At 38.5% G+C, this 23,168-nt stretch overlaps 1 protein-coding gene across 2 annotated transcripts in view; it reads left to right on the top strand.

The window, feature by feature from the left end:
- Window positions 1–20,323, top strand: part of SYNPO2 (synaptopodin 2) — a 175,220-nt gene extending 154,897 nt beyond the window's left edge. Inside the window, exon 5 of one of the 2 annotated variants that reach the window (XM_024245801.3) lies at window positions 16,492–20,323. In XM_024245801.3, the coding sequence (XP_024101569.2) occupies window positions 16,492–17,025 (534 nt within the window). In that variant the 3' untranslated portion in view covers window positions 17,026–20,323. The remainder of the gene's footprint in view (window positions 1–16,491) is intronic. The other variant, XM_054554406.1, reaches the window with a different exon arrangement.
- Window positions 20,324–23,168: the final 2,845 nt, after the last annotated feature.

Genomic DNA, 23,168 nt, shown 5'->3' on the forward strand with positions numbered 1-23,168 from the left:
GTACAATGTTAAATAGAATGAATGTAGTGGACTTAGTAATATGAAGAGAGCTCTTCTGGGGAAATGTTTGTAAACCAAACATATTCTCTAAACAGGATAGTTGGTATCCTGAGTAACCTGGTAGCATAGTTGAAGCTTAAATAGGCCTATTACACTGAAAGTGGAGCAGTTGGCAACCCTATCCCTGAGACTACCCCACTTCAGACCTGCAACAGTTGGGCTGACCTAGGAGGGCGTAGCTCACAGCTGTCCTTATCCCTCCTTTCCACACTGTCCTAGGACAAAGGGTCAGCAACCTGGCCTTTTTAGAGTAATTGATCCCCTTTCCTGAGAGGCATGATCACTTTCCAAAAACAGAAAGAGTGAAACCTCGGCCTGAACAGAGCAAACTCCCAGCTCAGGGCAAGTGATGAAAAACAATTCTAAGAAGCTGAGCCACTGGCATAGGGAGGAACTTAATATTCCAGCTGCCTTTCAAACCCAGGGAATTTTTGTGGGTTTTCTGGTACTTCTAGAATCCTTCTGAGTCAGAAGCAGAAGTCAAGACTCATCTTGAAGATAAAAAATCAAAGCAAGCTGAGATTCTAAAATTTTATCTGAATCCAGAATAGCTTTTGTTTCAAATACTATTAAATTGATTTAGTTTTGCTTTCCTTTTGTGCCATTTAATTACATTTAAAAATAAAGCAAAACTAGGTCTCTTACTGCACTAAAATCCCCTTCGTTCTTTTTTCACTTAGTATATCTAACACTGGTAAAGAAATGTTCACAAAACCATTTTCTAGAGCTAAGAATCTCTAAGGAGTTGGTTGAACTAATATAAAGTACTAATTTAAGGTTTCATTCCAATCCTTCCACAATTAGATCTTTGGTTTGCAGTTTTGTTTTTGTTTTTGTTTTTTTTAATTCACACTCAGAGTCTGTCAGTTGTGGTTGGATTACTTATTACTGTTTATCAAATGGTGCAGATCATAATTCTTCACGTAAGTCCAGTATGGGCTAGATTTTTAATTCTGCATTATGAAATACTCACTGAAATGTCACAAGTCATTGTGGGTGGTATTACTGAAATAAAGAGCAACACTAAATATATTACTTAGAACTTTTAATTTTAATTTTACATTGAATGAACTAATATGATTTCCTTTGTATACAGCACTTTAGTTTGAGCAAACTATTCCCTTCATAGTGTAACATGTAGCTTTCCACTTTTTGTTCCTAGTGTAAAATTAAGATTTGCCCACCTTAGAGATAGCCCCACCTTAGAGATTCTGATTTACTAGGTTTGGGTGGGACCTAGGAATTTGTTTTTGTAACATACAACCCAGGTGATTCTGATGCTAATGGGCTGTGAACTACACTTTGAATAACACTTTTCTAACATGCAAACCACTTAAGTCAACTTCATTCTTTAAAACCCATAAATAGTTTTCCTGTTTATCCAGTCAGAGACAGCCAGACTTGTAAACTGCACCTGCTTCCACAGTCTTAGTGCCCTGTCTAAAAGGAACAGGAGCTGAAGCACTCATCTTGCCGATTTTATTTCAAACGTCCAGGAGATGGCAGCAAACTCTCCTTGCCTCTCAGTGCTTCACAGACAGCCATTCTAAAGCTCGTTGCATTACAATTTGCTTTGAATATTTTTTTAAAAAAGACAAAAGACTAAAGGGGGCCTTGAGACGTGATTTTTATCTGACCCCCTGCCTCTAATCAAGAATGAGTATAAATATTTCTAGGAATAGAATAGAATAGAATGATACAATTTTATTATCTAGAAAAGAGATTGAATTTCCTTGGCTATTTTTTCTTATCTCTGGGGAAAAAGATTGTATGACTTCCCTTGGCTGTTGGGCCCTAGACTCTTTATCTCCAAATCCAAAATATTCTTACTAATAACTAGCTTAAATCTATCTGGCAGTAATCTAAACATTCTTATTTTGGGATCTAGGCTAACGGAAAATTTTGAAGCACTTTGAATGCTTATTAGCTTTTTAAAATGAAAATAAATACGATTATAAAATTTTCAAAAGAAAAAGGAAGTTCATGCACTTTATGCATCATAGGGAAAGAGCCCAATATTTTTGTTTAACTTTAACATTAATCTTGGCAAATAGAGTAGTATGTCAACAAAATGCAAAATCAGTCAGAGGCTGCTTACATGTTACAAGAGTGTACAGAACAAAGAAACAGGCTGGCCCACTTGGTGACGGCTTTGATCCTAACAAGCACATTGTTTTCAAAACTTTGGGGCACTAAAGTTTATTTCTAAAACAAAAAAGATGGTGACGTGTTGGAAGTTCTGTGATGTGAAATATATGTTTGTACATTTACCAGTGGGAGGAGAAAAGACTAATGGGAGAGCTGGATATTATAAATGACGGGTTAATGCTGGAACCTAGGTCACTGCACAGGTATGATGCCATGTGGTCAATGAATGACTGATCTGTTCATTGTATTTTGTTTGTTTGTTTGGTTGTTTTTTTTCTCTTTTGTTTTTTTTGTTTTGTTTTGCTGTTAGACAGAGTCTCGCTCTGTTGCCCAGGCTAGAGTGCAGTGGCACCATCTCGGCTTACTGCCATGTTTTTTTTGTTTTGTTTTTTGTTTTTGTTTTGGATAATTGCTTAAGAATTTAGACATACATACTACTAAAAGATCTCTCTTTTCCTCTCTTTCTCTCAAATGTGTATTGATGAGGGCCTATCCATTTTAGTCTCTCCAGAAGTTACTTTTTGTCTTAGGCTAAGATTACATATCCATAGCAGTTAAGAGGGCTGATGTAGTATTTTAGCTAATTCATCATGTTTTTTGTAAATTGATCAATGCATTTGCATGAATTCATACTAAAAGTGAAAAAAGTGTTTAACAATTGTAATAGTCAATAAATACCTAACATCAAATCAAAATGAAGGCAAACTTTGGGATGGGGAGAAGTCAGGAGAATACTAAAGAATGAGATCCTTTTAATAAATGTGTGGTCTACATGGCAAAATTTGCGTAGTATTAACATGCAATGTTATCTCTAGACAATTATACATTGCAGCTTCATGAATGCATTAAGAAAGCTATGCCAGCCAGGCACGGTGGCTCACGCCTGTAATCCCAGCACTTTGGGAAGCTGAGGTGGGTGGATCACTTGAGATCAGGAGTTTAAGACCAGCCTGGTCAACATGGTGAAATCCCACCTCTATTAAAAACACAAAAATTAGCCGGGCATGGTGGCACATGCCTGTAATCCCAGCTACCCGGGAGGGTGAGGCAGGAGAATCGCTTGAACCTGGGGAGCAGAGGTTGCAGTGAGCCCATATCGTACTACTGCAATCCAGCCTGGGCGACAGAGCCAGACTCCGTCTCAAAAAAAAAGCTATCCTAATAAAAACTAGGTGTAATAGCAGCTAAAGCCATGGACAAAATTAAGTATTTGGTCTCTAATTTCAAATGTTTGATAAGTAGACACGAATTCCAATACCTTCCGAGACATCCTTTCAGCGATTAATGACAGACTACAACTATATCTGGAATTAGTGTTTTCAATGGAAGTAAATGCTGCTTATTGTGAAGAAATGTAACTGGGATACTTCTGATAAAAGATGTTTCCTAAGTTTCCCATTTGTATTTGAAAAGCACATGATTGTGACCATCATTGCATACTTTGCTTTAACCCATGTTTCTCCTCCAGCAAAACAATCATACATTTGAAAATCCCACATAGTTTATGGCATCTCCATGTCTCTAAAATGAAATGACATGCATGAAATTATTGTGTAAATTCCCTCAAACAGGAAAGATATCATTAAATAAAACTTATCACTTAGACCAGAGATGTGATAAGGGAATTGAGCATATTTTTTTCTATTCTATGCTTAAGAAAACAAGCTGTTGATGCCTTTCCTGATGAAGAGCTGGATTTATGATCCCTAATTTTATTTTTATTTATTTATTTTAGTTTTGAGATGGAGTCTCACTCTGTCGCCCAGGCTGGAGTGCAGTGGCGTGATCTCGGCTCACTGCAACCTTCACCTCCCAGGTTCAAGTGATTAAGATTCCTAATTTTAAACCTCACTCTGGGGTCATGCTTTTGACCAGGAAAACATAAATATGATAGGGAGTAAATCTTACACTTTTCAAAGAACAGTAGGTTAAACAATTTCCCCAGGGCCCAGGATATTAATCAAAGTTTCCATTTAATAAGCTTAGAAACATAGTGGACAGAAAAGCAGTTACAAAGGCCATGTCAGTCATTTTCCTCATCCTGTATTCTCCACATCTTTGTGAAATTATGTTGTCACACACTATATAGTTGCTGATGTGTCTTCGTCACTGCCATTAACTCGCTTTGAATTGTCAGAGATTTTTAATGTAATTAGAAGTTGTGACAGAGGATGCTTCTAAACACATCAGTGGGAAGTTTTGGGAATGTTATTGTGCAAAGGCCAAATCAAGGTTGTTACATGGTATGCACATATTTCTTAAGAATCCTTGTTTTTAACATCATAACTGATGAGATTTTTCTCTAAAAAAGCAAAAGGCATTTTAATTGGGAAATAATTTTGCTTAAGGGCTATTGGCTCCACTTCAAATAGCAGTCACATAATTATAACTGAATACAATATAAAACATGTTAGTTTTCTATACTGATAGTCATGAATCTCATAATAAATTAAGTGCTTACCATGTGCCAGGTACCAACATTTTTCTCTACAAAAACTTCCCATATGCTGGGTGCAGTGGCTCACTGGAAGTAATTTGAGAGGCTGAGGTGAGAGGATGTCTTGAGCCTGGGAGGTTAAGGCTGCAATGAGCTATGATAGCACCACTGCTCTCTAGCGGGGGTGATAGAGCAAGACCCTGTCTCAAAAAAACAAAAACCCAAAAAACTCCCACAAGGTCAAAGGATTGTTTATTTTAAACAAGATCAACATTCTTTGTTTATTATGAAAATTACTTTTTTCTCCATAGAAACTGATGAAATCTGAACTTTTTATATATATTATTCACTTTTTCTACCGTGGGAATCTAAATGAATGACGTTTACTATTTAAATCTTTTGAGGAAAGAGAGAACTTCAGAAAATATTTTGAAATGTGTTAAACATTTATTTTTTATGTTTGAACCAATTAAACTAGAGTTTTATGAAAATAAACTTAAGTAAGGCTGTTCCTCGAGAATTACAAAAAATTAAAACAGCAATCCCAGCTACTTAAATAGAACACAGTCTATGTTAATACAAGTATTTTCACAGGCTCTAACTTGTAGAGTGACATACTTCTTTTTTGAGAAGAAAGAAAGGTAAGAGGGCAAAAATTGCTGGTATAGTAGTTTTTTCTGTTAACAGAGTTAATGCCTTAACATACGTTATTTAAATAAAATTTTATTACCTAGAGCTTTATTTCTCCAACTTCCCTATACAAGCCAGTATGTGCTTGTATAGGGAAAATTACCTAATTTAGGGTAATATTAGGGTAAATAACCTAATTTACATGCCTCACTTTCCTTATTTGCAAAATGGAGGCCATAAGGTTGTTGAGAGGATTAATTGAGGTAACAAATACAGTGTTTAGAACTGTAGCTAGTACATAGTAAAAGTTTCATACGTTTTAGTTATTATTATCATTGCTTCAAAGATGAAAGAGACAACAAAAGTATATGCACACATTCCTCCCTCATGTTGGTCTTCTCGACCTTAAACTGTGTATCATTATTTTTATTCTTTTATAACAGAAGGTTTAAAAAAAATCAAGAAGTGTATATTTTGGCCCACTTAGACCTAGCAGGGAGATGAGGTCAGTGGCAATGTTTCTGGCCAGCCCAGCTGCCTGCGTTCTGATGACAGGAGGGCAGCCAGGGTTGGCACAGCAGCCTCGGAGGCGTGCACTGCTAATGCCACTTCAAAGGCAAGTCTCCCTCCTATTTTTGTCCTGGGTCAGCAGCCTGCCTATGCAGTTGCCTCTTGAACAAAAGGTCCTGCCAGGTCTCTGACACCTTTAGGGCCACACAGTCTCTTCCCACAATAACAAAAGTAATCACCATTTGTTGGGCTACGTGGCATTCCATTTATAAACACACTTTACTCTGCCCATAATCTTGAAACTGTAGCCAGCAATACTTCCATCTTACAGTTAAGGAAAGTAAGTCTGGGAGAAGTTGAATTGCATGGATAACAAAAGACAAAGGCAGAACTTTCAGGTCAACGTGACATCCAAGTTTCCATTCTTTCCAATATAAGATGCTGGCCTCCATTGTCATTTACAAGCCTTACGCTTTCTCACAAAGAGATTTCCTAGAAGCAGGAAGTAAAACTTTTTATTTAAAAGTCTATTGTTTTGGAAGAGAAAATTTAATCTAAAAGTTAATCTAAGATGACTGGTGAGTAACAGAATCAAGATGATATGCTACATACAAGACCCTGTCTCTTATTTTGATGTCAGAGTATGTCCACTGCATTCATGAAACTATTTATTTTATTTATCTTTTTTTAGATGAACTTTCACTCTTGTTGCCCAGGCTGGAGTGCAATGGCACAATCTCAGCTCACTGCAACCTCTGCCTCCCGGGTTCCAGTGATTCTCTTGCTTTAGCTTCCCAAGCAGCTGGGATTACAGGCATGAGCCACCATGCCCGACTAATTTTGTATTTTTAGCAGAGACAGGGTTTCACCATGTTGGCCAGGCTGATCATGAACTCCTTACCTCAGATGATCCACCCACTCGGCTTCCCAAAGTGCTGGGATTACAGGCATAAGCCACTGCACCGAGCCCATGAAACTATTTAAACAACATGTGATTACTTGGCCACTTTTCTATTCAAAAATGTGGTTTATTAGTCCTAATTATCTGCCCTTCTTGGCAGACAGAATGATACTGTGTACTGCTGAAAGAAATAGAAACTCTCTTCCATTTTCTAGATAAGAGAGTCCTACAACACAATTTCCAAAAACTCCAGTTAGTGGAAGTAAACTTAAAATCCTCTTTAAGAAGGCAAGTGTTGGGAATGAGGAAAAGACTATTTTACTGAGACTAGAACAAAATGACCTTCAAAGTGTTTTTATCCTCTAACTTCAAGCTTGATTGCATCTAAATCACCTGAAGGGAGCGTTTGTTTTATATTTAAAGACCTTCAGGTAAAGGGATTCTATATCTCTATGCAGAAATTTTTTCCAGTGTTGAACTGTTTCTACTGTCAAGAAAATTGTCACTGAGGGCTCATTAGGGCTGGGAGTGACTCTAAGAGATTAGTTAGTAGAGGCTGCCATTTCCTAACACGTACTTGCAGTCTCATGATAAATGGTAAATCAACTTTCAGCTTACTCTTCTTCAACCCTAACTAATTCCAATCTCCTTTATCTTTTTCTTCTTAGGTCTTATTTATTTAACCTTGCAAATGTATTTCAGGTTCTCTTTAGGGTTCATGCATAATTTTCTAAGACTTCTCTCAATTGTGAAATCAAAGCTGTTTGAAACTTAAACTTCCACTGACCTGAATGCAAATCATTTATTTGAACGTTAAAGATCTTCCACCTGTTTAGAAAAATTGGTTTGTTCATAAATATTGACTAATCCTGTCTGTCTTGTTGAACATGACTTGGGGTGCATATTGGTTTGCATATATTGAAGGTGGTGGGGATAGTTCTGCTTGTGTCCCTTGTCACATGTAACTGATGTGTGAGAGGGGCTACATCTTGTGAACTGACCTAAAATTCTGGTGAAGATAACCAAATTTTCAGTTTATGACAGCCTGATGTAGAAATTATCATTCATTCATTCAACAAATATGTACTAAGCAGCTACTATTCTGGTGCCAAGTACTGTTCTAGGGAAGCCTTAAGGAAACAAAAACCTTTACCCTTAGATGGACCTTAATTTCTAGTGGACAGAGAAAAATAAACAAAATGATTAAGTAGAATATTTATTATGTTAGATGAGCGTAAGTCTAAGGGAAGGATTAAAGCAGGGGAGAAAGGTAAGGAATTTTGAGAGAGGGAGGGAATTGCCAAGCTGAGTGATCATGTAATATTTGAGTAAGTCCTGAAGAAAACAAGATAGGAGTCGTGCTGGTACCTGGGGTGAGCAAGTACAAAAATCCAGAGGATTGGCAAGTACAAAAATCCTGAGGCATAAGTGTACCTCGTGGGTTCAAGGTTCAAGGCCAGTGTGGCTGGAGGAAAGTGAGAGGAAGAGAACATGAAGAAGATGAAGTCAGATAATGCAAGGAGCTAGTTGGCAGATTTTGTGGGGTCTTGTATGTCAATGAAAGGACTGTGGTTTTTCCTTTTTTGAAATGAAAAGCCATGGGAAGTTTTTAATCAGTAGACTGAATAACATAATCTGACTTGAGTTTTAACTGGGTAGTTTTGGCTAGCATATTAAGAATAAACTAAAGGAAGCAAGAATGAAACTAGGGAAATCAATTAGGAGACAGTAGCAATAATCCAGGTGAGAATTTTTGGTAGCTTAGTCCAGGATGCTACCAGTGGAGGTTGATAAGACTTGGTCAGATAGTGGATGTATTTTGAAGTCAGTGCTGACAGATCAGGTGTGGAGTGTGAGATGGAGAGCAGTCAACAGATTCCCAAAATTTCAACTTGAGCAAATGGAAAAATGGAGAATACCTGTGGTTTCTATTTGTGTATCCCTTCTAGGACCTCTGCTTTTCAGAAATTCTAATCCATGATTAAAAAGGCAAAAGGAATACTTTTTATTCCTCTTCACTTTTCTTGGACCTCCCAGAATCTGTGTATGATAAAGTTTATGTTTGTGATGAACATTTACTGATCATGTGTTTAAGAGAGAAAAGAGTCAAAGGAATTGAAATCATATTTATCAGTTGAAGCCCCTTTCCCTACAGTGCATGTGTAAGCAGGGTTTCAGCCAAGAGAATTGTATCGCTTTCAAGGTTTATGGTATAAAATAGTTTAAACTTTGACTCATGACACATACATCAGATTTATCTTCTTTGGCTTCTAGGACTGTTCACATTGCTTTAAAATTCACTTCTTTGTGCTAAGTAAACCTCAGATTACACTTTCTTTTTACAAGTCAAGTGTTCCCTGCCAGTTAAATTGGTTACTAGACAGTTTAACAAGGAAGCTGACTAAGCTGTTTTATTAACAAGCTGTGTGGATAAACCAACATTTAACTGACATGAGAAGATGGTTTATGTTAAGCTGAGGAAGGCCCTCAGCTCCTCTGAGCTTTTCTCCTGCATGCAGAGCCCCGGATATCTCACCTTCATGCAGCAGAAGTGCATTTAAATATGATGTGCTGTATTCCCTATGGCCTGGTCACCTGCCTGTTCTTGTGACAAATGCCAAGATGCCAGTATTCTTTAATCCAAATTTAATCAAAATTTAAATGACCTTTTCCAAAATTTCTAAGATCTTACTCCATTTAGTTTGCATGGTTTTGAATCTTTTTTTAAAAAAAGATGTTCTCAGGCTGGGTGCAGTGGCTCACACCTGTAATCCCAGCACTTTAGGAGGTCAAGGCAGGCAGATCACCTGAGGTCAGGAGTTCAAGGCCAGCCTGGCCAACATGGCAAAACCCCATCTCTACTAAAAGTACAAAAATTAGCCAACCATAGTGGTGGGCACCTGTAATCCCAGCTACTCAGGAGGCTGAGGCAGGAGAATCACTTGAACCCGGGAGGCAGAGGTTGCAGTGAGCCAAGATCACCCCACTGTACTCCAGCCTGGGCGACAAGAGCGAGACTCTGTCTCAAAAAAAAAAAAAAAAAAAGATATTCTCTCAAAACAATATCGTTGCAAGTATAGTCCAATTAGATTTAGGAACTTTGGTATGAGACTGCCTGCCTGGGTTCAATTTTCCACCCCAACACTTACTAGCTTTCTACCCCTGGGGAAATTACTTACTTTCTTCAAACCTCACTATCTTCTGGAAAAATAGGGGTAATAATAGTGCCTCTACTTCATGGGGTTGTGACGATTACATGAAACACTCCGCATAAAGAAATTAGCCCCCACTGCCAGGCATACAATAAGCAATCTATTAATGTTGGCTCTTTTTAAAGGCAGAGGTAGAAAAATGCCTCCTTAGTGTTAAGCCCTTTTGTGGGACTATATAACACCAGATGACTCATGAGTTCAGTGGGAGTCTTGCATGCATTATATTGGGCCAGCTAAAGATTGGAGTGTGCTCTCGTGGGTTGAATAATTAAAGAACAGAATGCTCTAAATGCACACAGACTGAATGTTCCATATGCAGTATTAACTATACCATCTGCCAGATGACATGGTCCCTCAGTCATTTTGAATGATGTCTTCACTCAGCGTGTGGCCTTGTGTTTATGTACACACATCTACTTAAGAAGATCAAGATATTATACCTGCATTAGCCTTGCCCAACAAACTGGAGGAAGAAGGATGTGGAGAACTTGAGGGAATGAATGACATAGATATTATTTCTCCTTAGTTTGAAAAATAACAGATAGCAACAGGATAGTAAAGATATTCAAGGAGGGTGGAAGAAACTGGGAATGCATGAAGGAATGGCTGCATAGAAGTACAAGTAGATGTAATCCATGTTAGCAGAATCATTGGGGTAAAGCCATGGGAAGCAATGTTTGATTCAATGTAAGAAAGAAATTCCCAAAATCTAGAGCCTAAGGATTGACCAAGATGCTCTGGAAACAAGTAACCCCTCTTCTCTAGAGAAAAGACTCAGTGAGGTATAAGTTTTCAACTTTATTGGAAGTTATTAGAGAAATTTCTTGGAATTGATTTGTAGAAAAATATTTCCAATTTTAGCTTATATTTTACTTTAAAAAGAAAAATAGGAGAGAGGGAGCTTTGTACTGTACTGAAAATGAGATGACAGGATGTTAAAGTTTTACCCAAGGCCCCCAGATAGAACAGATGCTGCTCACTGAAGTGAGATTCCAGATTCAAATGCAGACTTTACAAAGAATATAGTAGCAAACGACTTCCACAATTCTTGAAGCCTTCAGCCAGGTCCAAGTGATTAAAAGGGGTTTGATTATGGCAAGGAGAGAGGATTCTGTGAGAAGGAATTCCAGAGCGCTGAAGATGTGTTTGTTTGGAGTAGGTGGCCTGGAGGAGATTTCACCTTTTTACTTCAAGCTGTGTGCGAGAAGAGTTTCAAAGTGTCTTCTTAGAGAACTTCATGGGAGATACTTGAATAAGGATGGGTAGGAGGTCAGAGTGGGGTCTGAGTGCCACTCAGGAAATTTGGAGGGAAAGGGACAGGCTGACAAACTGTTTTGGCACAGAACCAGGAAATTTTCTTCTGCATCCCCACAGGCAAATGATGTGAGTGTTCCTCATGGACCAGGCCAGTCCAGGCTAGGAGCAAGGGAGAGCCAGCTAGGGTCAACCTGGGGCCTCTCCGAGGGGGCAGATGGATCCTAGTAGCTACACACTGTAGGTAGACAGCTTCCTAAGGGAGCATATAGGATGAGTCCAAAGTCACCCCCTAGAACAGAGAAGAATTAGCATGAATCAAGGACTAGAGGTAAGATGTCCCCAGTGATGGGAATCTTTCAATATCCCATAACAACGTCCCTCTCTGGGCCTGTCTGGCCCCAAGAGTAAGAGGCCAGAATATGATGTTGCCAAATCAAGTAAAAACTTTCTTCTCCTCTTTTATTCTACTCCTTTTTTTCCTCCAACCCCAGGGGGCCAGAAGGCAGAGTTAGTAGCGACCTGAGAGAAGAAGTGGAAGTAGAGTGAAGAAGTCAACCACACTCCTTCCCTGAAGGAAGGCAGCCTTTCTGAAGCAGGCCCCAGCTGGGGAAGGAGAGGAGATTTAACTTTAATAAAGTTGAAATTGGAGTTTGTTATTTCAGGGGATGGAATCATCTATTTCAAAATAAAACTGGTTTGAGTAACTTAAGGTAACCATTGAACTCTTCCTAAAAGTAAGCAAAATGTCCCAGGATCTGCTAAGTTTTCTTCCAGTGGCAGCGGAAAACTTTTTTTTATTAAATAAAGTTTACAAGGTAGTGGGAGACAGAAAGAAGCAATTTGATGGGTAAAGCTAATTTAACATCTTGGTTACAGTTAAGTGCTCTCATATAAAAATATTAAATTCCCTTGATAATGATATAACCCATGGTGGAAGTGACAACCCAGGACCTAATCCATGCTATGCTAGGATTCCAGAGTCAGACGTTCAAACTCCAAAACAAAAGAAAGACCTCTGTTACTTTCAGGTTCCTTTGGTCATTTCTGGCTCAGGGTATATCACATGGCTTCATTCAGCCAGCCAAACAGAGAACAGCCTGAGCCTTGGAACTGTGATGGACAGAAGGAAACAGCACCAAAAAAAAACTGTGAAAATTGCTTTGGGGAAATACATTAAAATTAGAAGTATGGGTGCCAGTAGAGGCTAGAGGCTTTCAATATTTTGGACACAAACAGAAACTACATTGTACCTATGGAATGATTTATTTATATCCCAGTTGGATCTCTAACCTAAAACGGTTTATCATTTTATCCTCTATTACTAGCACTTGAAAGAATGTGAAGGCATGTTCGTCAGTCTGGGGAAATGTAGAAGAGCCATGGTCATTTTGCTCATTGAGCTGGTCGCTCTTCTTTCCTCGCTGCTGTTAACATTTGTCATCTGCATGTTTGGCGTGAGATTTTTGCTTTCAGCTTCAATCCTAGGTTTTAATTTCCCTTCAGAAAGCCTTGGCTTACTCTTTCAATACCATACCTCAATATTTTAGTTTTCTCCCTGCACATTCATCTCTTTGTTAATAGGATATCACTGAACAATATTTTGAACTTTCTAAATTCTGTCAAGTTTCAATTCTTCTGAATATTTCCAAACTCAGTACATGAGAGAAACACCAAAAAATAATTCCTCTCTTTCGTGTAATGTTTTGGATGTCTTATCACTGCAATGTATGCTTTCACATAGCACTTAATACTCGCAAGTGTATTGATAATTATTTCTTTTTCCAGTTATTGGCCAGTAAATTAAACACCTGTATATATGTTCAGGGGCCTCACCGAGATTTCTGGAAAGTCTTAGCTCCCTTTACGTATTGCCATTCCCTCAGCCTTCTATCTTTTAAAATACCTAAATAACTGATTAAAGCAGTCCCTCAAGGTGCTACATCTGATGCAGGATTTTTTTTAGCCTCTTTGCCAGACTTGCAACAGGGGTGCCCTGTTTACTCAGCCCACTGTGCTCAACCCCTTGAGGGAGGGAGCACATGAGTAAGCGAGTGTGGGATCTGGCTGGCCACTCCGGTCGCCGGCAGGAGCAAACTTCATGTGGGGCCCACAGCGGTGCTCAGGTGGGGGTGCTTGTGACCCCAAAGCCCCAGAGGGAGCGTTACAGTGCTCTCTTAGTTCTGCTGTCCACAGACGGTGGTTTGTTAGCAGCTCAGTTGGCCTCTTGCCTCATTGTGTGGGGTGGCTGCTCTTGATCAGTGAGGGCAAAGGGCGGTGTGATGGCCTTTGTGGGTACCTGCACTCAGTGGGTCCCAAGCTCTTGTCCGGCGTCCAGGAAGAATGAGGTCACACAGACAATTGAAAGGCAGAGAATTTTATTAAGCTATGAAAATGGCTCTCAGTGGAGAGAGGAGCTAGACAGCGAAGGGGATGGGCAGGTTGTCTTCCCCCGAAGTCAGGTCATCTCTTCTGTAGTCTGTCCATCTCCCTCGAAGTCCAGCTGTCTCTCTGAAGTCTGGCCATCTCCTCTAAGGTCTGGCCGTCTCCTCTAAGGTCTGGCCATCTCTCTCTCTACCGACTGAGTCTGGGGTCTTTATAATAGGCACAGGGTGTGGGTGGGGTGGGCCGCAGGTAGTTTTGGAAAAAGCAACATTCGACTGGTAAAAAGACACTATTCACAAAGAACCAATCAGGAGAGAATGGGCAAACAGGAATAGAAGTTCTCACTTTGGGCTGTAAGTTTCAGACTATTTTGGCTTGAAGGTGGGGTTTTACCAGGGATCCACCTCTGTCTGCCTAGAATTTCTCTGCCTCCTGCCTCTATCATAATCAAAGACCACACAAAGAAAAGTCATGGGACTCTGAAAACTCTCCCAGGGTCTCTGTAGACCAGTGTTGTTCTAACTTTTCCATAGAAAGGACAAAAGTGAGATACAGACACACACCACAGCAGACAGCTACATTTCACTTTATCACACTGAGTCTTACCACTTCTCACAGTTTAGAAAAATTCCTATTTTTTCCTGTCAAGACAGTTAAAGAGTCTCTTTTCTATCTTCTCTAAACTGATCTTGTTTCTTATTATTTATTTATTTTTTTTGAGACAGAGTCTTGCTCTGTCACCCAGGCTGGAGTGCAGTGGTGTGATCTCAGCTCACTACAACTTCTGCCTCCTGGGTTCAAGTGATTCTTGTGCCTCAGCCTCCTGAGTAGCAGGGATTACAGACCTATGCCATCACGCCTTGGAGAATTCTTTTGTATTTTTAGTAGAGACGGGGTTTCACCATGTTGGCCAGGCTGGTCTTGAACTCCTGATCTCAAGTAATCCATCTGCCTCAGCCTCCCCAAGTGTTGGGATTACAGGCGTGAGCCACTGCACTGGCCCAAACTGGTCTTCTATAATTGACTTAATTCAGCTACTGTGGGGCTAAAACTAGTACTGGATTGTGTGCTTATTGAGGGCAAGGACTTTATAATCTTTAAGTCTTCAGCTTATAGAAGAATACCTGGAAATATTAGGTGTACAATATGTTAATTTATGTTAAATGAGTTTATGAAATGAACACATACATAATGTAAAATAGAGACTAAGGCCTTAAAGGTGGCTAAAAGTCAGGATTCCCCACACCTCACCCAAATATAGAGTAAGTAGAATTATGAGTGGTTCTGAATTAAGACAAGATTAGTGAAAGCAAGTTTTTGCTAAGATTCAACCATTGTAAGTAAAATTTAAATGATTAAAACGAGAGAATCAAGATTTATTATATTGGACCCCTTATTCTTCAGATAGAAACCAGGAATGAACCATCTACCTTCTTTGTGTACTTAATAAAAAAAAAAAAAGAAACATTTGAATCTGAGATATTTTGCCTAAATCCAGGTATTGATATTCACTTTAAAGTTAAGAACTTGATTAAGAGAAAAGCTGTTGAAACTGTTTATGAAATTAGAGCACATTTTTAAGCATGGTAATGTTTTTTGTTGGGAAACAGGATGTTTTGATACTTTCAAAGTTGATACTCCTGTCCCCTAGGTGTACCCTTTCTGCGTTTTTGCCAAGAGCTTATCTCACATAGCCTCATGCATATTGGAATGTGTGAAGATGTAATGTGGATAGCCAGCCATCAGCATTCCTAGAAATGCAGAGGAGTAAAAGGAGAGAATGAGAACACAAGAGCTTTCATTAAATTATATTGCTGTAGCCAGGCACCGGGGCTCATGTCTGTAAGCCCAGCAACTTGGGAGGCTGAGGTGGGAGGATGGCTTGAGGCCAGGAGTCTAATACCACCAGCCTGGGCAACAGGGAGATCCTGTCTGTAAAAAAGATTTTAAAAAATTTAGCCAGGCATAGTGGTGTGCACCTGTAGTCCCAATTACTTGGGGGGCTGAGGCAGGAGGATTGCTTGAGCCCAGGAGTCTGAGGCTGCAGTGAGCCATGATCATGCTCTGCACTCCGGCTGGGCAACAGAGTGAGACCTCAACTCTATATAATAATAATAATTAATCATATTGCTGTGTTATTAGTCAAGCTGAATATTAAGTATACACAGAGGAATGTTGCAGGGATACAAACTCTCAAAGAAATAGGAATGTAATACACATGAAAGGAAGCAAAATGCAAATTAAACAAGAGGCAGGAGTAATTCCCTCAGAGACAAAGGCAATACACTCCACTTAGGAAATAAAAATCCATGTGATCTTCACCATATAAATAGATTTTGAGCAGAAAAGGGCCAGGCATTTAATCATACCAGTAATGTTAACTACATCTAAGGAGCTCTGGTTTGTTTTTGCTATATTCATTCACTAGACCAAAATTAGATAACAGATTAAAAGTCACTTGGGAAGAGTAAAAAGCTCGGTAATTTACAGCTTGTTTCTGAGGTTATCAATAGGTTTCGTTTATTTTGTACCAGGAAAGCAGGATAGGAATGAGGTTGGGATGTGAATTCACATATGCCTATGTGGAGGGCAGAGAGAAGGAAAGGTGGTTCCTAGTGATGACAGAGCCCCTGCCCTGCCCCTAGTGACTATGCCTAAGACAGATGACAGCAACTGGGGCTATGCGTTCACAGATGGGGAGCAACTAAGAGGGCCAAGTGCAAAAGGCAGGATCAAGTGGCAGCCCACCATTTGCACTTGGCCCACTTTTGCAAAGGTGGGGACAGGCAGCCTGTCCTGGCTTTAAGACTAAGCATTCTGGGGGGTTAATTTTTTTTATTTTTATTTTTATTTTATTTTTTGCAGTGCTTGGTAATGGTGCTAGGAATACTTTGGAGTAACAATCAGCACAAACCAAAATGAACGAGATATATTAATATTTTCATTGTTTTTAGGAGAGTGGGCGCTCCCTTTCTCTTCCTGGAAGATCAGTCCCACCCACCATTTCTACATCTCCTTGGGTATACCAGCCTACTTATAGTTACTCTAGTAAACCAACTGATGGACTAGAGAAAGCAAACAAGAGACCAACTCCTTGGGAAGCAGCAGCAAAGTCTCCTCTAGGTCTAGTGGATGATGCTTTCAGACCCAGAAACATCCAGGAATCCATTGTGGCAAATGTGGTCTCAGCAGCTTGGAGGAAGGTGCTTCCAGGGCCTCCAGAGGATTGGAATGAAAGACTGTCCTATATTCCTCAAACCCAGAAGGCCTATATGGGCTCATGTGGAAGGCAAGAGTATAATGCCACAGCCAATAATAATATGTCCACCAACTCCCAATATGGTTCACAGTTGCCATATGCATATTATAGGCAGGCTTCAAGAAATGATTCCGAAATCATGTCCATGGAAACCAGGTCTGATTACTGTCTTCCAGTAGCTGATCACAACTACAACCCACACCCAAGGGGATGGAGACGCCAAACATGAAAGTTAGAAGAATGGATCATGTGCCAACTGTAGTTTTTTAAAAAAATGCTCCTTTGTAGGGTTTTAAACTTTTCTAATAGATTTAGATTCACTTTTGGTCTTGGCTTGTTCTCATAAGTCATTTAACTAAGTTTGTGTTTGTGTGTGTGTGTGTGTGTGTATGTATGTGAATATACACACGCACACACACAGGTGAGTGTGAATACTTCCTTGTTGGCTGATCCATAGAGCATTACTTTGAAGAAAATTTCACTATCTGCATTGATGTGCTGGCACTTATATGTAATTCATAATTTTGATTCCATTTATAGGTAGTCTATGCAACTAAACTCTACTCAATTAAAGTAAAACTAAGTATTTCTTCATTGCACCTTAGTCCAGGAAGAAATTAATGGAATATGGTGTGCTAATTATCACTACCTATAACAGTGAGGAATATAACATTGCAAAAATTTCTCATAGGGGCATGCCAGTGAGCAATTATTTTATAAAAATATTTTCCTTGGTGTTAAGTATTTCTCTGCACCTTTTTTTTTTTGAGATGGAGTCTTGCTCTGTCCCACCTAGGATGGAGCGCAATGGTGCGATCTTGGCTCACTGCAACCTGCGCCTCCTGGGTTCAAGCAATAATCCTGCCTCAGCCTCCTGAGTAGCTGGGATTACAGGCATGCACCACCACACCTGGCTAATTTTTGTATTTTTAGTAGACACAAAGTTTCACCATGTTGGTCAGACTGGTCTTGAACTCCTGACCTCGTGATCTGCCCACCTCAGCCTCCCAAAGTGCTGGGATTACAGGTGTGAGCCACCACACCTGGCCTTTCTGCAACATTTTTTAAAAAAAATCTAATAAATTTTAGATTTTTAAAAAAGAATTAAAATGTGGGAGTTCTCAGAAAGAAATAAACACATGAGAATAAGATTATACATTTTGGAAGGACTTTTGAGGAATGATGTGATGTGTGGAGAACAGAAAGATTTAGATATATGCCTGTGACAGGAATAGACTCTGGGTTCAGGTGTCCCCATTTGTCAAATGAAAAGATTGGATTATCTAATCTTTTAGATCCTTAACAACTCTGATATTCTGAGATTCTCTCATTTGTAGAATGCCCTCTGACGCATTGTTTGTTTTTATTGTTCGTAATATAAATATCAGATTATGTTTAGGAGTGGATTAGGTAATTAGTGTCACTACATGTATCATTAAAGGTCCTAAAAGGAATTGTTAGGTGGCAGGCTTTGTGTTACGTGTTACATGGAGTGAGGGTAGATGTGAAGATTTAAAACGATTAATGGATTTAAGGAAGTGGTACATAAATATGTCTGTTATTACACAATTGTAGGTCATGATAATTTATTCAGTTATAGAAAACATGCCACAGAAGCCGATGTAACAAGTGGTGCTTCTTTAGAAAGTTGTCATTAGGATGTTCTGAGGAAGTTAAGCAGCTGCTTCATCAATCCCATGACACATGCCTCGTTAGCATGCCCATCAAATAATCAGATCAAACACCTGCTCCTTATTGCCATACCCACAAAGTGTTAAATACAAAAAAATTAAAAGTATTTGACATCTTAAGCAAATATCCAGAATATTTTTAAGTAAAAAACCATCTTGAGTATTCAAAATTTCCTTAGCTTTTTAAAGGTGATAAGTTTGCTTTGTGTTACTTTTTAGCTCTTGAATGTATCTTTATGATGGTCTCTTATAATCATGGTATCTTTCACAGAATAAAAATTAAAAATAATGCCAGGGTGCAAGTGACCAAGGCCTTATCTTGAAAGTTAGAAAAAAAAGTAAAGAAATCACAGTAAGTTCTATTAGTGATGATAGAACCAGATATAAAATTGTTCAGTGATGGAGAAAAGAAACGATAAATACTTTCCAAGGTTATATTGTTAAATTATCTTAAATTATCAAGGTGTAAGATGTAATTATTGACTCCCAAGAGTTTTTATAGAATCCTAAAAAATAATGCCTGATGTATAGATTAGTTAGCAAATTCTCAGAAATCCCCCACATAAAAGCCTTACTTGGTTCAAAATTTATTATAGTGGTTTAATCATTTTAGATTTGAATGTTTTAAGATAGGAGAGACTTAGCAGAAAGTACTTGGCTTGCCAGGGCCACGTTCTACTTCATTGCTTTCTTTTATAAGTGCAAGGAGTTATTTCCATTAGTTGACATAGATGTTATTCACTAAAATTGTCAGCAGACTCAAAATAGAGAGGAGACATTTTAAACTTGTTACATGTTAGTATAAAACAAACTTCTCTCTTACTGCATGCACTAGATCAATATTATCATCTGTATTAAGCTATCTGAATTTATTCTAGACATTAAGAAAAAGACAGTACGTGGTGGGAAAGCTGCACATTTCTCACAAAGAAAAAAACATTCTATATTTGTAGCAGAAATCAGTGGTTTGAAAAGTCATACTTTGCAGATATGAACCTGAAAATCAAAGTGCCATTGTTAAATCATCCTAAAGTGTACTGTGGGTATTCTTCTCCAGTATACTTGAAAATGAATACAGTTAGATTGCTCACATTGAAGCTAATGGTTGAGACAGGACACCTGCCAGAGTGAAGTTTGATTCCTATGGGCGAGAAGATGTAGATGACTATTGTTCTCACAAAAGTTCTAAAATAATAGCATGTGTAGAGAAGAGCAGTTGCTTTGAAAATACATACCACATTTGTTATAAAGCATTTGTTTGTTAGTAGCAATCACATAGGTAGAAAGAGTTTGAGTTTTACTGTGGATTAAAAAGCCTTCCCTAAAAGGAGAGCATGCCAGTCATAGAGACACTAATTTGGCACTTTTCCTCCTTCTTAGGTTTAAATGTTATACCAATGCATGTGTTTGAAATATCCATTAAGATGACTTAAAATTTGTCTTGTATTTTGAGTTTCTTAAATGCGTGGATTCTTGTTCATTTATCTCTGAATATGTCTCTTCTATATTTTGGCACAATCATACACATTGGAAAGGGCCAACCTATTAGGGCTCAAGTATATATATGAAAAAAAAAAGTTATATCAAAGAGGCGCAGTTATTACAACCAGAGAGAAATTGCAGAAATTTTTTTTTAAGAGAAAGTAGATTTTCACATTAGATTTCTATTCAAAGTACTAATATCTACATGGTCCACAATTTTCTATTTTAAAAAATCGTGTTCTCCTGTTAAATAGGTTAACATTTCCACTTCTGTTTATCACAAAAGACTGTATTTGAAAGATGCATACAGAAAATTGAAATTATATTAGTAATAAATGTAACTTGAAAAATCAAGTTTAGGAGCCTTTTCATTTTTTTCTTATAAAAAATTGTTCTGAATTACTCTTTACTACAAAGATTTACTCCTATCTACCACATATTTTTCCATTTTATTTTCTGTGATAGCTTCTATACACATCAAAATAATTTCATGCTAAATGGGGCAACATTTTAAGTGTAACATTTAAAAACTTTTTTAAAAATTCCTGAAAATACAATTAATTTCACGTGTAAGTTAAGAAGTTTAGGATCCAAACATATTTTAAGAATAGTTTTAACTACTTCTTTCCTTCATAGTATATTGAAAATCAGTCTTAAGCACAAGCAGAGCCAATGGTAATATGACTTGACAACATGTTGGTTGAATGCCTACAACCACTCTGGGCTCTGTCTCTAATCTGCCATGTTTGTCTACCCAGTCTTTCCAATTACTTGTCCTCTTTTGACTGATCCAAGACTGAACTTTGTTAAACTGAAGCCCTCATTACAATAAGGCATATTTAAGCAAAACTTTTTAAAAAATGACTTTGGCTCTTTCTACACAATATTAAAACTATCAGCTGAAATGTGAACTCCCTGGTCAATTGGTATCATATAGCACACCTTTCAAACACTTTTTTTTCCTGGTAATTTCAAAATAAAATGGCATTCCGATGAAAAATATTTTTCTAAAGACTAATACTTGAAAACTTTAAGAATGAGGCTGGGTGCGTGGCTCACACCTGTAATACCAGCACTTTGGGAGGCCGAGGTGGGTGGATCACTTGAGGTCAGGAATTCAAGACCAGCCTGGCGAACATGGTGAAACCCCTTCTCTATTAAAAACATAAAAATTAGCCAGGCATGGTGGTGTGCACTTGTAATCCCAGCTATTGAGGAGGCTGAGGCACAAGAATCACTTGAACCCAGGAGGTGGAGGTTGCAGTGAACCAAGATCGCACCACTGCCCTCCAGCCTGCGGTAGAGTGAGACTCTGTTGAAAAAAAAAAAGAACGAAGAGTGTTTTAAAGATTTAAATGACTTAAGAGTACCAGACTACCTTAAGATGCTAATGCTATATAACGAGCCTGTTTTTTCTAAGGAATCCTAGTGCTTACTAAACAATAAACTTCAAAACATACTGAGAGATAGGTGGTGTCATCTTCATACAGAGCCAACAGGCAACCCGAGGCAAGGAGAGTTCAATTCCCTGGCTTGACTCCCAGGAAGACAGCAACAGAAATACCTCAAGATTAGTCAGTGTTTCCCTGGTCCACATAATAACAGAAGCATTTAGCACAAAATGCTCCTTCTCTGCAATTTTGGAAAATCACAAGATCTGTGACTTCTCAAATTTAACGGAACAGTACTTACCATGAAGGGGCATTTCATTTTTTGTAGCCCTATAAAACATGACAGTTTATATTTTTAGAAAAGATCTGGCAATTTCCTCCCTCCCCCAATGAAAATCAAGTAATTTTATGAAGGGCATTTAAGAAGGAAATGCCTCCAATGTATCTTGCTGTGATACACTTTTTCTCTCTCTAAAGTTGTAGTAAAGATTTGCTATATTGTACTTTTCTTCTCGTTGAATTTTCTGTCCCCCTTCTCCATAAATTTTACTCCCACCACTCTCCAAGAGGAAAAAGCTTCACTGACTCCTCAAAATTTCACAATTTATTTGTCTTACTGAAGGTCTGAAGAAGCTTTATAAAATAAGGCAGTATTGTCTCATCATGATCATTTGAATAAGCATGAGGTTTGCTCTAAATTACCAAACAAAGTATAACAGGTTATATGTAAGGAAAGCCACAATCTTATTTTAGGCGAAATTCCCCCTGAAGAGGTTTGTCTATAGCACTATGAACATATAGAGGCAGAGATAGGATTTCCTGCTTAGCCTTTTCTTTCTTTTTTTTGGATGTGGGCAAACCTCATTTTAATTGCAAAAGACTTAATTTACAGCACATTCAATAATGAACCAACAGGAGAGTTGCTGACTTTAGAACATATGAATATATAAAAATCCCTTGCAATTCAGGTAGTCAAGATAAAAAGCTCATACAAGGAAAGCAATCCTCATTTTTCTGAAAATGTTTACATTTTAAAAGGTGACTAGACATACTTGGAAGTTCAAAGCAGTAGGATGTAGCTTGCAGGGAATGGAAAACCCTTTTCCATGTTGTTAGGCAAAAGTATATCAAATATATCCCAATTCCACTTGATAAAGTCAGTTGGATGACCTCCTTGAACCAAGCTAGGGCAGAACACTTAGTAAAGGCAGGCCCTGGGTGGGGATGCGAATCCAGGAGAAGAGGGGCACCAGATCCCATGCAGCGCCAAACACATCCGTTCCACCCTCTAACACATACGAGGCACGTCGCCCCATGTCCGTGAACACAAGATCCACGAGAACAGTCAGCAGATGGTCACTGCTCCCATGGCCTGGTGCTTTCTAATGGTCTTAATTCAGGCCATGGAGAAAATCCTTTACTACCAAACCAAACTGTCATTGAATTTAAGTCATAAAGGATGTTGTAGGGGAAATTCTTGTAACACATACATAAAGACTTTTATTTACCTAATTAGAACAATGATTACACAATTGACATTCCTGTTTCCATAAGGTTTTATTCTCTATGCTGGAATGGCTGAAGAAAAAGTTGTCTATTTTTGGTTTTATTTTACATTTTCAAAAGAGAGGGAACAGAGAGAAAAATGTCCAACTTTGGGGCCCAGCAGGCACAAAAGCAGACTTCTCTGACTCCAGATCCATCAGATTTGGGGGATGTTTCACTGCCTAGGGAAGGTTAGTGAAGCCCGTTATATCCCCAATCCTACAGGAAGAATTCTGCAGTTAATCTATCACAGTGTTCTAGCA

Source organism: Pongo abelii, chromosome 3 (assembly GCF_028885655.2).
Source record: "Pongo abelii isolate AG06213 chromosome 3, NHGRI_mPonAbe1-v2.0_pri, whole genome shotgun sequence".
Lineage (NCBI taxonomy): Eukaryota > Metazoa > Chordata > Mammalia > Primates > Hominidae > Pongo > Pongo abelii.